This window comes from Rhinolophus sinicus, linkage group LG11 (genome assembly GCF_036562045.2).
Source record: "Rhinolophus sinicus isolate RSC01 linkage group LG11, ASM3656204v1, whole genome shotgun sequence".
In the NCBI taxonomy this organism is placed as follows: domain Eukaryota; kingdom Metazoa; phylum Chordata; class Mammalia; order Chiroptera; family Rhinolophidae; genus Rhinolophus; species Rhinolophus sinicus.
Window position 1 is genome coordinate 46,904,199 of NC_133760.1, and position 13,752 is coordinate 46,917,950.

Below are 13,752 nucleotides of genomic sequence, written 5' to 3' on the forward strand. Positions count from 1 at the left end.
GAAAGGAGCATTTATATTCCGTATGCGTATCTTCTGTCAGTGCTGACACTTGCTGTTCTTATGGAGTAAATGTTAACTGATTGGGAGCCAGGCACACACTCGGGTCCATTCCCTTTCCCCTCAGGCAGTTCCCACAGTCCACAGCATTTTCATTTTAACCATCCTCATTACTGGTATTGTTTAATACTTGAGGGTTTGCTCGTGTCAACATCAATCGTGCTGATGCTGCAAACACTTATTTTGTTGACACAATGTAGTCTGAATCCACAGGACTAACTAAAAATGTACAATATTTCTTCACCTGGCACGTCACGAAGTACAAAGAACAACTCTGCCACTCACTCACTCGGTCCTGTCACAGATATGGCACGGGAGAGACACCAAGCACAGGGTCCTTCACGGACCTCGCTCCCTTCAATACCAGGGCCATCCCACCCAGGCCCCTGACACCCACACACACTGCATCTTCTGGAGGACATCTGACACCTAAAACGCAACCACTGTGAAGATGACAGTGTTTAGCTGGAAGACGTCTTGTTGGACACACCTGACTCATTCCTCCTCATTTACAAATAGCACTTTACCACAAGTCCTTTTTTCAAAATTATGGTATAGTTGACATAACAAGTAAATCTTAACTAATCAGAAGATGGAGAAGCCTTGCCTTCAGAAGGAGCAATAACAATCCCATTCAGAATAAAATTTCTTCTTCAATTAAGCTTTAAATGTCTCTGGATGAGTTTAATTTAAAAAACAAAAGATCTCTTTACCTGATTGGAAAACCTCATGCTCACATTACGTTGATTCTGTAGTGGGACATAGCGCTGGATAGGATCGATGTCTTTAGGACTGATTAGTTCATCAGCTGAGAAAAAAAAAAAAGGGAAAAGACATTACCAAAACTGCATCTGCACAACAAAATAAACCAACAAAATCTCATAGATATTTATAGAACTCTATCAACAAGAATAGAATATACATCCTTCTCATGCACATGGAACATCTTCCATATGCCAGGCCATAAAACAAGCCTCAATAAGTTTAAAAGGATTGAAGTCATAAAAGGAAATTCTCTGACCTCAATAGAATAAATTAGAAATCAATAACAGAAAGAAGTTTTAGAAATTCACAAATATGGAAATTAAAGACCACATTCCAAAAAAATGAATGAGTCGAAGAAGAAATCAAAAGGGAAATTAGAAAATACTTTCTAATGTACTTTCTGATGAGATGATTGAAAATGAAGATATAACATACCAAAACTTATGGAATGTAGGTAAAGCAATATTCAGAGGTAAATTTATAGCTGTAGATGTCTATATTAATACAGAAGAAAAATCTTCAATCAATAACCTATTCTTCCACCTTAAAAGTGGATGAGAAAGAGTAAACCAAATCAAAAGTAAGCAGAAGAAAGGAAATAATACAGATTACAGTGGAAATTAATGAAATAGAATATAAATAAACAACAGAGAATATAGATGAAAACAAAACTATTAATAGATTTTTGAAAAGCTCAAAAGTTGGCAAACCTTTAGCTAGATTGACCAAAAGAAAGAGAAAGAAGACACTAATTACTGAATTAGGAATGAAAGCAGGAATGTCACTACTAGCCTCAAGGATTGTAAGAGAAAACTGTGAGCAAATGCATGCCAACAATTTAGATAACCTAGATGGATGGGGACAAAGTCCTAGAAATACACACATCACCAAAAGGGACTCAAGAGGGAATATAAAATCTGAACAGATTTGTAATAAGTACAGTTACAAAAAAAAGCCCAGGACCAGATTCTTTCATTGGTGAATTTATCAGATGAATGGATAAGTCAAATGTGGTCTATACATACAATGAAATGTTATCTGCCATACATGAATGAAATGCTGACCCATGGCTGAACCTTGAAAACAGGCTAAGTGAAAAAAGCCAGTCACAAAAGGCCACACGTTATATGATTCGAGGTAGATGAAATGTCCAGAACGGGCAAATCTATAGAAATAGAAAATAGGTTAATGACTGTCTAGTGCTGGGGTGAGATGAAGCAATTAGGAGAAAGTGGGTGGTGACTGCTAAAGGACATGAGCTTCATTTTGGGAGGGTGATGACAATATTCAGAATTGATCGTGGTGCATAACTCTCTATGAATATATTAAAAACCACTGAATTGTAAACTTTAAACAGGGAAATGTATGGTATGTAAATTACACCTCAACAAAGCTGTTCTCAAAATAATGTATTTGCATTCTCAAGGCAGGAAACCAGTTCATCAAGGGGAGACAAGGTGTTTCCTGATACTAAATTCTAAAGAGATTTCTGAGATGGGCCGTGTTTCCCGGGGCACTAACAAGCACGAGAACAGTGATCTCAGCTGCTGTAGTCCTGTAAACATGGAAACCCTTTTCATGTGGTAGTTCCCTGTGGCAACTTTCAATCAAATCCAAGGATATGACAAGGAAGGAATTTAGAGTGTTTGGCAGAGGAGGGTGGGAAGAAGGTCCTAAGTCAGCGTCTCATGAACACCTGAGGCTCACTGGAGCAGGGATTCTCTGGGGACCCAGAAGGGGCTGTGATGGGAGGGGGTGGTGGTAGGAAAAACCCCTGAAATGTAACTCCGCAGAACCCGAGCAGAGCACAAGTTGGAATTATTTATGCAAATGTATAGAGAGCATACTCTCTGACCCAGCAGTTATGTATGAAGATAAAATTATCTTCGTTATGCTCAGACCTGTGAAACTTAATTGAATAATATCAGAAAAGACTCCCACTTCTCCTCAAGTGAGTCAGCACACTTCTTTCTTTTTACTGCACATAAGCTATGAAAATGTGCTCATTTCATTCTTGATCTTCAGCTTTACACTGCTACGTAAAATCGATACCATGCTGACTCTTGTATCAAGTCACCTGTGTTTAATATTTACTTAAAAAAATCACACCTCATTTCCATAGCTTTTTAGGTACCACTTTTAGGCAGTGAATAATTCTGAAAAACAGAGCAGGGAGTCAACCAGGAAAATGCTTGTCAATTTCCTTGCAGGTTGGGGAATGTTTCTCATTATATTTCTATTCTGAGGTAACTTCAAGGCACATGTGCAATGTCTATTACACAAAATCACTGAAGGTGCTGTGAGTAACTCTTGGAAGATGTCTTTAATAATAATAATAAAGGTGATATTAATAACAGAATAACAAGGAAAACAGCCACAGAAGCACCACAGGCACCGCTGCGCCTGCCAACAGCAGCGGCACCAGGGCTTAGTTACGCAGCGCTTACACTTACTATGCTCCTGGCTTTCTCTAAGCATTTCACGTATATGAATTCACAACACCCTTATCGCTTCACAGATGACCTATGGAGGCACCGAGCGGGTAAGCGACTTGCACATGGCTGGTACACAACAGGCTCGGGTTCAAGTGCAGAAGTCTCTCCCTGGAGTCTGGGCTCTTACCCACACCCTGACCTCGCCCTGTAAGAACACTGACGTTGTGTACAACACAGGCGGAACAGCCAGGGGGGGAAACAGGACACAGTTTAGACCTTGATAGGTTGTATTTTTCTTACCCAAATCAGACGGCATATTATAGAACACGCTTCTCCCGCTTTGAAAAGACTATACTTTTGCAAAATCTAAACCAAACCAACATAGGCTTAATTATGGCAAATATCGATACATAATTTCAATTTATTAATATCAGTTTAGCTCATGACGCAGAGTTGATTAGTACAGTGATATTCTAAATAGCAGCAAATTATTTCCCAATCTCATTTGTCTGATCACTGAGATGTGAAAAAATTTCCACTGCCAACAAGCATTTTACATAATTAATGTTTTACTGTCATTCTACAGGAATGAAATTCTATCTTTATTATTTTGTTATTTATAAATGATGACAGATAAATTAAGAAATCTATATCCTTGAAAAGCATAAATGCTAATCTATTAAAATTGATATGAATAAAATAATTATCCAAGTTTTTGAAAAAGCTTATTTCTTCACATTTTTTTCTCATTTCTTTCTTTGTACTGCACCTGCATATCTAGCTTGATGTGCTAGCAAGTATCCATGTGCTTATCTATAACCCTCTAGGCTCTCTGCTTCTTATTCATGACTATACCCCACCTGGCATACAACAGGCACTCAAGAGACTCAATAAACAAAATAGTAAATTGGTAGGTTAACAAATTTGGAAACATTAATTGTTATAATCATTACTTTCATTTCCATAATGGTAAAAGTGACTAATACCTTAAAAGGTCAAGTTAATGGACATATTTTTTTCACTGCATTGATTTTTATCATTCAGGAAGCAAAACAGAGCTCCTCACTGCGCCAATTGCTGGCACCGGTTTTCTGGTGAAGAGTGACAAGCCTGAAAGAATTTACACCTGACCAACTATAGAACATTTAAAATGAAAACAACAAGGATAAAAGAGCAATGGCTTTCCACATTGCCCAGACAGTACCAAACCCCACAATCAAGCATTTTTATGTATAGAACAGCTATCTTTAAATCCTTAGAAAACAGACTAGTCATCAATCTTTCCATTTTTATGCACAGGAAGGTTCATGAAATGTACCCTGAGTTTACCTCAAACAATAATTGTAGAGGGTAAAAAAGAAAACATTAAGAAGAATTTTTGTTTCTTTAATGAAATGACAATTTAAAGAACATTTAATAGAGCAAGTAATTTTTTTATCATGACACCAAAATTACATAGGACTCAGTAAAATAGGCTCAACAGATAATTTACAGGGGAAACTATGTGCTTCAAAGTCTAACTGATTTCCAGCTGCAGCGACACACACTAGTAACACATATGTTAAGAAATGAGCACTGGAGAAAAAGGAAATGTAGATCCTCAGCTTCATACATTAAACCAAATCATTCCAAATTTACATATATGTTTTTAACTTAATTAACAGAGATGAGCTTTCCAAGGCTAAATGTTTATTTTCCATGGTAAAAATTAAACAGACAATGATAGATATGAATATATAAAGATTTTAAATTTCATTCAGCAAAAAACAGCACAAACCAAGTTTCGAGGTAAACAGACTGGGAAAATACCAGCAAGGTTTAAGACACGTAACGTACAAAACATTCAGGCAGACTGAGAGGAAAAACCATAAAACCAAGGTTAAATGGGCAAAGCAACCATCAGACAATTTACAGAAATGACTAAGAAATATGCTTTTAACATTCAGCATGTAAATGAAAACAGGATACAAAGTAATATCTCACTAAGTTAGCAAAGTGGTCATTTTTAATGAGCCAATTTAATGCCAATGACAGGTGACACAATCACCCTGCAGATTCCTGCATAACCCAATAACGTCTGTCTGTCATGGGCTGTGGTCTTGGGTGAGTTGGGCCTCAGTTACGACACTGTACTCATCTCATCAAGAACTTAGGAGGAGCACTGAGAATACTATTTGTAAAGCGCAGAGCACAAGATCGGACATGTTTTAGGCCCGTATTAGTAGTAGTATTTCAGGGACACAGTTAACAATATGTGTGCAGAGTCTTGTGGGACTCCAGGCATCACTGCTTTCATATTCAATTTTACTAATACATTGATGATGGGATCATAAATTTTTTATATGTTTTCTAGCCTTAGTAGCAATTCAACCCAAAATTTTAGTTTCAAGAAAGCCAGTCATTTATACAATAAGCTAAAGGAAGAACATCTTCCTGGGTGAGGCTATTAAAGTAATCGTGTATTTCACGTGCTCTCTCACGATGTTTCTAATGCCTGCTACACAGAATCCCACTTTGGGTCACCAGCAATTACACAGATACTATGAAGAAGATAACAGAAGTCCTCAGAAATGGATGTCTTTCTGCTTGACGTTTCCTAAAGTGGAACAGCTGGGAAATCTCTTAGCAACCACAATGTGCAAACACATCTGTACACTCCTATCTCTTCATTTCATCTTTAACTGATCAGTAACAAAACCATGTGCTAGACTGAGTAAGGTGCCTACGGCCCAGTGAAAATCAAGACCTCAGTTTCTTCTGGCCTCATGCACAGTAGGGGGCCCATGATCATGGACTTGAATTTAAAAAGCATTAGATTTTCAGGCTTAATCAGTGGCTTTTACATTTGAGGTCAACTGGGCAAGAAATAGCATGAATGAAATCAAGTGGAACTGAACTTCCCTTAGTTACAAACGCCGGAATTGGGCAGTATATCAGAATAACCAGGCTGTCCTCAGAGAAACAAAAATATTCCCCAGGTTGTCACATTCTCTTCTTGCTGTAGAGTCACTGGATGTCACAGTGACAGGCACAGAGTAGGTCCCTACAAATAAATAGCAGCTGAATCGTTGAGGAGGTGAATGGTTAGGTAGCAAGGAGGGAAACATTTCCTTCTTGTGATGTTTTATGACTCTGGGGTACCCCCAAGGAGGGCCCATGAGCACCCTGAATTACCTGCTTACTAAGAACTAGGAAACATATTTTCACAAATACTGTCTCCTAAGTAGTAGCTGAGAGAGAGGGAGGGTGGATGGAAGAACAGGAAGTAGAACCATTTACATATGTGTTTGTCCTACAGTAAGCGATTTATGTGTATTTCCTCATCAGTTCATCCTTTAAACATAAAAATAAAGAAACTGATGATTATGGAAGTTAAAAAGATTCTTCAAGTCACTATGTAGTAAGTCGTACAACTTGTATTCACACCCTGAACTGTTTAGTTCCTAAGTTCATGACCCCCAAACTCTTGATCTTTCCACTATAGTCCAAGACAAATGTGAAGAGAAGAAAAAGGAAATGAAATCAAGGGAGCATAAAGTGGAGGAAAAAGATGATAATGTCAGAAATAATCTATATCACATAGTTACAAGTTTGCCGGGTGTCAATAATCACTTAAAATATAGTTTCTACTGAAATAGAGTTCTAAACAATGATTTACCAAAGAACTTCAAGGGATCCACGAAATTAAATTGGGAACTCTATATGTATATAACATCCAGGATATTTTACAGTACTTCTGTATCTATTTTATCACCTTAAAAGTCTCTTATTAACACTCCTAGGAAATTAAATAATACCTATCCCAAAAAGGAAAAGAAATCCTTTGTAAAATTCAAGAAAATTTTCACTCACATGAATATTTTGGGAGTTTGTGTATATTGGAGAGAAAGGTGCAATTAATTAAAATTGCTCAGTAATTTAAGCTTAGAACAATCAAAGAACAGGCCTTATTTTAACTCGATGTTTATGAATAATGTTTTCAAAATGTCCTTCGTAAAAAAATTCTATTATTATAAGGGGAAGGTGAGAGGTTTTGGGAACGTACAGAGGGATAGTGGATGGGGGGAGGGGGGTTCACACAGTGTGAGGGATATAAATGATAAACGTCTAAGTTTTGCTTTGTCTTGTGCACCTGAAACTAATTTAAAAAAAAAAATAAATAAATAAATAAATAAAAATAAAAAAAAGGGAAAAAAATAAAAATAAATAAATAAATAAATAAATAGGCAGGCATTTTAAGTATTTGTAACATTAAGGTTGGGCACAGTACATTTCAAGACAGATGCAAAGTTTTACTCATGCTTTAGTCCCAAAATAAAAATGAAAACAACAGCAAAAAAAAAAAAAAAAAATTCTATTATTCACCTATCATGAATTATACAGTAGGTAAAGCTCCAATCTTTAATGATTTGGGATCTTATAGTAGTACCTAAATGAAAGTCAACACTGTGAATGTCTGACGTACAGTAAGGAAAATTAGTTACACATACGATGTATGTTGAAAAGACAAACTGAAGTCTAGAAGTCAGATTTTCTTTAAAGCTAAACAAATAATGTGTTCATTTCTCTTTTTTAAAAAAATATTGAATAAGAAAATATATTAAACTTAAGTAATGGCTTTGGGAAAGTTTCAGAGTAAAGTCGTTATTAACCTCATATTATGTGATAATTCTCAGCTTTCTTAATCTCAAAAAAAATTCAGCCCAAGGATCATAATTTTCAAGTGACTTTCATGTGATAAATACTTTTAAGGTTATTTCCGCCAAAGAACTCAAAAGGTACAGTGCTTTCTACAGACAGATCATCTCTGACATGGGTAGTTTCTAAACTTCCATATTTATTTAACAACTGAAAGCATAACGAACGATCATTTTATTCTAAGATATGTCAAATGTTATATCACAAAATATGTCTTATCTGAGTTAAAATAAACATGTTTAGAATTTATTTACCTATTTTATAGCAAAGACTGATTTTCTAGAAGTCTAATTTTTCTAAAGAAGAAAACGCTGTAACCATTAACTATTTTCTGAGAACACAGGTAGTGCAGGCCGTGGGCCAGGAAACAGCATATTAAGTGTTTTTGCTCTAACAATGGAATAAGTCACATAGTTTTTTATATAATTATTTACTAACGAATACATAGAGCAAAATATTCTTATTAGGTTCCACTGGATACAAGCTCACCTGAATTAAAGTCATATACAGTTACAGAATATTTTTAAGGACTTCACTGTTCTATTATTTTTATATAGCTCCAACTATGTGCCCACAAAATATCCAGCTGAAGCTCCTTTAATGCATAAATGGGACTGTGGTGTAAATATGGTGCCTGGAATCTTAATAGCATCCATAGAAGTTTGATGGTTCTTGGGGCAAGTATCCAGTAGTGAAGAGCAACTAAATGACTGTCTTCAGAGATCTTATTCATCTTAACCAGCTGTTAACCAGAGGACACACAGCCAGGTCTGAGTGCTAATGAGTATGCAGCATCTTTTTTTTTCAAGGGGAGATAAGTATGTGGTTTCACAGTTTTTAACACATCTCCTGAGTGTTCTCTTCTGCCTTTTCAGAAGCTCAGCAGGGAACAGAGAAATTGACTCTTCTTTGAAGGCTTTATTCTTCTTTTTGATGGTACAACAGGGATTAAAGGTAGACCTGGACGATTTCTGTTCACTCTGGTCTTAATGTAAGAAAATGCTATTTATACTCAAAATCTGTCTACTTTCAGTATATTTATTTTGGCACAAGGAAGGTCCACAGCTTTTTTACTGACTGATACTATTTTCAATCTTTTTCTTTTTTGTAAGCTCAACTTGCTTATGTAAAGTATGGTCAATTCTGCATTCCCAATTCATTAGATTTCTTAATTTTATCCAGAGGCTTTGCTCAAATAGCACTCCTTCTAGCTGTATCGCCCTCAGGCTGGTGTAGCCCAGAAAGCAGGATGAAGGTTCAGACCTCAAATTCTATATCCCAGGTACCTGTGTTCAGCCTCAGAACCACAGAAGGGTTTCATCTTGCTCATTTGTCAATTCCAAGTGTAGTACACAGAAACTTATGACTCTGATGCTAAAATTCTCATCCTTACATAGGTTAACTACTCCTCTGCTATAGTGTTTTTTATTTAGCTGTGAGGATCACCAAGGCTTCTTTGTATTTATGCTAATGAGATAAAAACAGCATTCTAACCAGAGATAACCTTACTAGCTTGGCTTGATTCTACGAAAACTACTTCATGTATGAATTTGTTTTCTTTCAGAAAATATAAAAGCAAAATCTGTATAAATAATATGAATTCCATATCAGAAAGCTGTCCATTTAAAGGAAGAAAATTGTTCTACAGTTTCTTAAATTAGCATTACGTTTACATGGAGACCCAGAAAATACAGTTAGAAAACGAGAAAATGGAAAACAGCATTAACTTAATTCTCTCCTCTTTGGTTAGCTTCTGTTTGCTCTTATGTATTATTTGTGTAAAGCTCGAGGTGGAAGTTTGGGCTTTGAAATATTCTCTCTAACGGAATGTAACAAAAGGAAGCACAGATGAGGATTCTTACAGCACAAATTTAGCATTTATGCAGCAATACCAGAACAACAAAGACACTAACAGTTTCTCACACTGCAAGCAGTTCTTTTCATGCAGGTATAGTATCTACAATCAGCCCGCTCCATAACCTGTTAACATAAAGGAATTCTGATGGACGTGATAACCTTTGTGATGGAAATGCTAATAATATCTGAAATTTTAGCAAGGAATGGTACAGGAAAGTGCATAATACTCTTTTTGGTTTGTTAAATTAGGCTTCATTTCAATGTGTCCAAAGTATATTCCCATTTAGCTGTAGTTTTAGGAGAAGCTGAAAATAATTCTCCAAAGAATGACGAAGAATGCTTCCATTAAACTTCTAGCTAACTGAGTAAATTGCCAACATGTATTTATTAGAAGGAAGAGAATTTTGAGACAACCAATTCCTTTTGGCAAGCTATGACCAAACATGATTGTCATATGAAATTTTATTACAGTATATGGAAGTAAATCAAAGTTCCCATAGCCTTCTGCTTGAAACCGACCCGCTAAGCTGACTGTGGCTGCCTAAGTGGATCTGACAGGGAAATAGACATACTTATATACTTTTACATACTAAGACACTCCCCCAGGACCTCTTCACAGCATGAACACTGCCCAAAGCCAAGAAAAATGTCAGCAAAGGCATACTTACTTCTAAGGGCTTGATAACAAGGGGGAAAAAAGGTCCCCAACTTTCTCCACTTACCCAGGAGTTTTGCGATAACATAAAGGGCTTGTCCCCAAAGAAATAGTTTTCCATCACGGCCACAGTTGCTAGGAAATCGCTTTTGACTGCCAGGGTTTCTTTTTTCATGTTCTACAAAATCAGCTGGCACATAATAGTACTTTGGCACAACAGGATAACCTATGGATTTCAAAAATAAATATTTAAAACACAACAAATCAGTGTCCTCCCCAAAGCTTCCCTTCAAGAAATTGCAGTGATTAGAAAGCAGAGAGAGGGAAGAGCTGTACAGGAGATAACAGATCCAACAGGCCATAGAAAACTGCATACGGTGGTTCCTTTCAGAAACTGCCAGTGAAAAATGTGGAAGAAGCATCCTGATTTTAAAACACTAATTGGACAGCTTTCTTACGTTATGCTTTAGCCAACAGTGTGTATATAATCTCCTTTAACAACATTTAATTTTAACACCTTTAAGTGAAATCAATAAATATACTGTACACAAATATTTAGAGCCATAGCAGAAGCTGCATTTAATAGGATTAGTCTGTGGAGGGTTTACAAATGAGATGCCGTGGAATCTTAAATGAAGAATTATAACCCTGAGCCATTGCTTAGAGCAAAGAAATCCCCATTTTAAACATTAAGCCCATTCTCTACTATTTAATATCACTGAAGAGAAAAAATCCATCTTCTCTGGTGACCAACCTATTTAAAAATATTCCTTGGTAGAAAATAAAAATTATTATTTAAAGACCAGAATTTTTGTGAATGCGATGAAGGGGAACACAACAACATTCTAAGACTCTTTTGCAGTATCAGCCCATGGTAAACTTAATTTTCCTAATAAAATTGCACAGGTTTCCTTAAAATTTGCTTCTTTCTTCATGCATCAGTCAGTTGTGATCTCTGTGTCTAAAGTCACTAGAAACATCAGAGACTAGTTCAGACATCACTTTCTGAATGTGATGAAGCCTCAAGAGTGGCACTAAACGACCTAACAGCCGAAACGACCACCGCAGTGCACAGCGACCTACGCTGATACTCACAGGTCTGAGTCGAGGGATTTCAAACATGATATTCATTATGTTATTACAGTCATTATGTTATGGTCATTATGTTATGAATCATATTCACCATGATGCTGTGGAGCATAAAGACATTAAGTACCTGGGTTTAAAAATTAATATGAATTTTGAATCCAATGTTTACCCATAAACATTTCACTACTTTAACATCATGAGTATTTTAAAGGGTAACACGTAATGTGAAGTAGTGCCTCTAAGATACTTGCAGAATATCACCAATTTCATGTGAGATAGGAAGGGGGCTCGAGGCCGTGGCTGCCAGTTTGTGTATCGCATCCACAAGGACCATCCAATTTGCACCAACACATGATTAATTTCTAACTTCCAGATAAATGTTTTCATAGATGCTCACTCATGAGAATATGTTCTTATTTTATCAACACTTCCAAACACCAGAGATGTCTGGAACTTCTTCTCTGGAATGTCTTTGAAAATTAGTTTTCTAGTCCTACAGAAAAATTACTTATGTTCTTTTCTGGGCCCTGCTGGTGTTTCACTGAAACCAATCTACTACTCAGAGAATGGGCCGTTGATCATTTCTAAACTATCAAATCCACCCTCAGAGGCTGCCATTTTAGCACCATGGCAGACATTCAAAATCACACGCTAACAGCCCCAGAGGTAACTCCAGAGAGGAAGCCAGAGTGCTCCTGGCAATGGCAGTGCCTTCTGGCGAGGGCGGGCGGCCCTCAGACGTGGGCAGCGCTCACCTGAACACGGCATTTCTGGTGACCTGGATAGAAAGCGTCACTTTATATTACTGTCGTACTACACGGAGTAAAGGGGTCACACAGTAGTTAACAGAGGAGGAACCTGTACACACCTGGCAAACCATTTTGCAGTTATGAGAGCTACGACCACCTACATTCATCACCTTCCCATCTTGCTAAATGAATTCCTTTTATGAAAACAAATTTACTATAACAAATTAATAGATTATTCTTTCTAATTCATTCAAGGCCCCATTTATTTCTTCAATTTAGTATAAATTGTTCTTTTAAAAGGAATCATTTATACATTTCAAAGGAACATTAAGAAAATATTAATAAGAAGAATTTCTTGAAAAAACAATCCAACTATACCTTCTGTGGTCTGATGCAACACCGGAGTCAAAAGATCCTGATATTCCTTTACTTGTTTGGGTTTGTCTCTAAAAACTCCTAGAATGTAAAACATAAAATCCAATAGCATCTGAGCTCCCTCAGCACCACAGAAATTTTACCTTAGAAAGATCTATTAGCCCTATAATGACTTTGGTAATTTTCTATGTCAATGATAAAAATAAAATTGAAAAGGGATAATGCAAATATGCATGTGATATTTTTCCAGGAAACCAATTTTAGAAGGTCTTGTTACCATTTAGAATTGAAAACTGAATTTTAATTGAAATTTCTCTCTTCTTCAGTTTAAAAGTTATCAATATTCACAATGTCACAGATTGCAGTGTTCAAAGATTTCAATTCATAAAAAAATCTTCTTTGTAAATATGAAAATATATCTATATCATTTAAAAAGTAATTCAAAGTATTTTTTACGTTTTTTAGCTGATTTAACATTCACTCAGAAAGCAGAAGGGTAGCATATAAAAATGCAAAGAAGTGAAAATCACTGAGGTGAAGTCTATTTTGCCAGCTGAAAGGAGTCATATTTCATTTCTGCTCTTCTTTCGAACATTTATATCCTATAGCTTGAATTTCAACAGAAGAGCTCACTTACCATCAATCATCATGTAAAGGAAAAATATGGGAAATTCACATTCAATGCCATCAAATAGCTAAAACGGAAAATAAAATATTCAAAATTCCACTAACAATTAGAGCAATTAGATTAGTCAGAACAATTACATTACTTAGAACAATTATAGTTAGGATATACATAAAAGATTTATTTATAGTTATAACAAAATTAGACTGATTTTATAAGTAGTTTCATTGTTCTTTCTTAAAAAAATTTCTCAGAACTCCTATTATACAAAAACTCATTCATTTAATCCATCACACAGAAGTCATTCATTCAATTGATAGTTACTATCAGGTTCGGTGCAAAAGTAATTGCGGTTTTTGCAATTATTTGTAACCTTTTAAACCGCAATTACTTTTGCACCAACCTGATAGTAATGGCCGGTACCCTCTAGACAGAGGGCTAGGAAGA

General features: G+C 36.1%; 1 protein-coding gene across 4 annotated transcripts in view; it reads right to left on the reverse strand.

Annotated features, from left to right (window-relative positions):
* The window catches only part of PHKB (phosphorylase kinase regulatory subunit beta), a 122,067-nt gene that overhangs the window by 57,053 nt on the left and 51,262 nt on the right, over positions 1 to 13,752 (reverse strand). For all 4 annotated transcript variants that reach the window (XM_019731864.2, XM_019731865.2, XM_019731866.2 and 1 more), the window contains 4 exons: positions 13,318 to 13,375; positions 12,684 to 12,761; positions 10,535 to 10,693; positions 771 to 865 (listed from right to left, as the gene is read on the reverse strand). In XM_019731864.2, the coding sequence (XP_019587423.1) occupies positions 771 to 865; positions 10,535 to 10,693; positions 12,684 to 12,761; positions 13,318 to 13,375 (390 nt within the window). The remainder of the gene's footprint in view (positions 1 to 770; positions 866 to 10,534; positions 10,694 to 12,683; positions 12,762 to 13,317; positions 13,376 to 13,752) is intronic.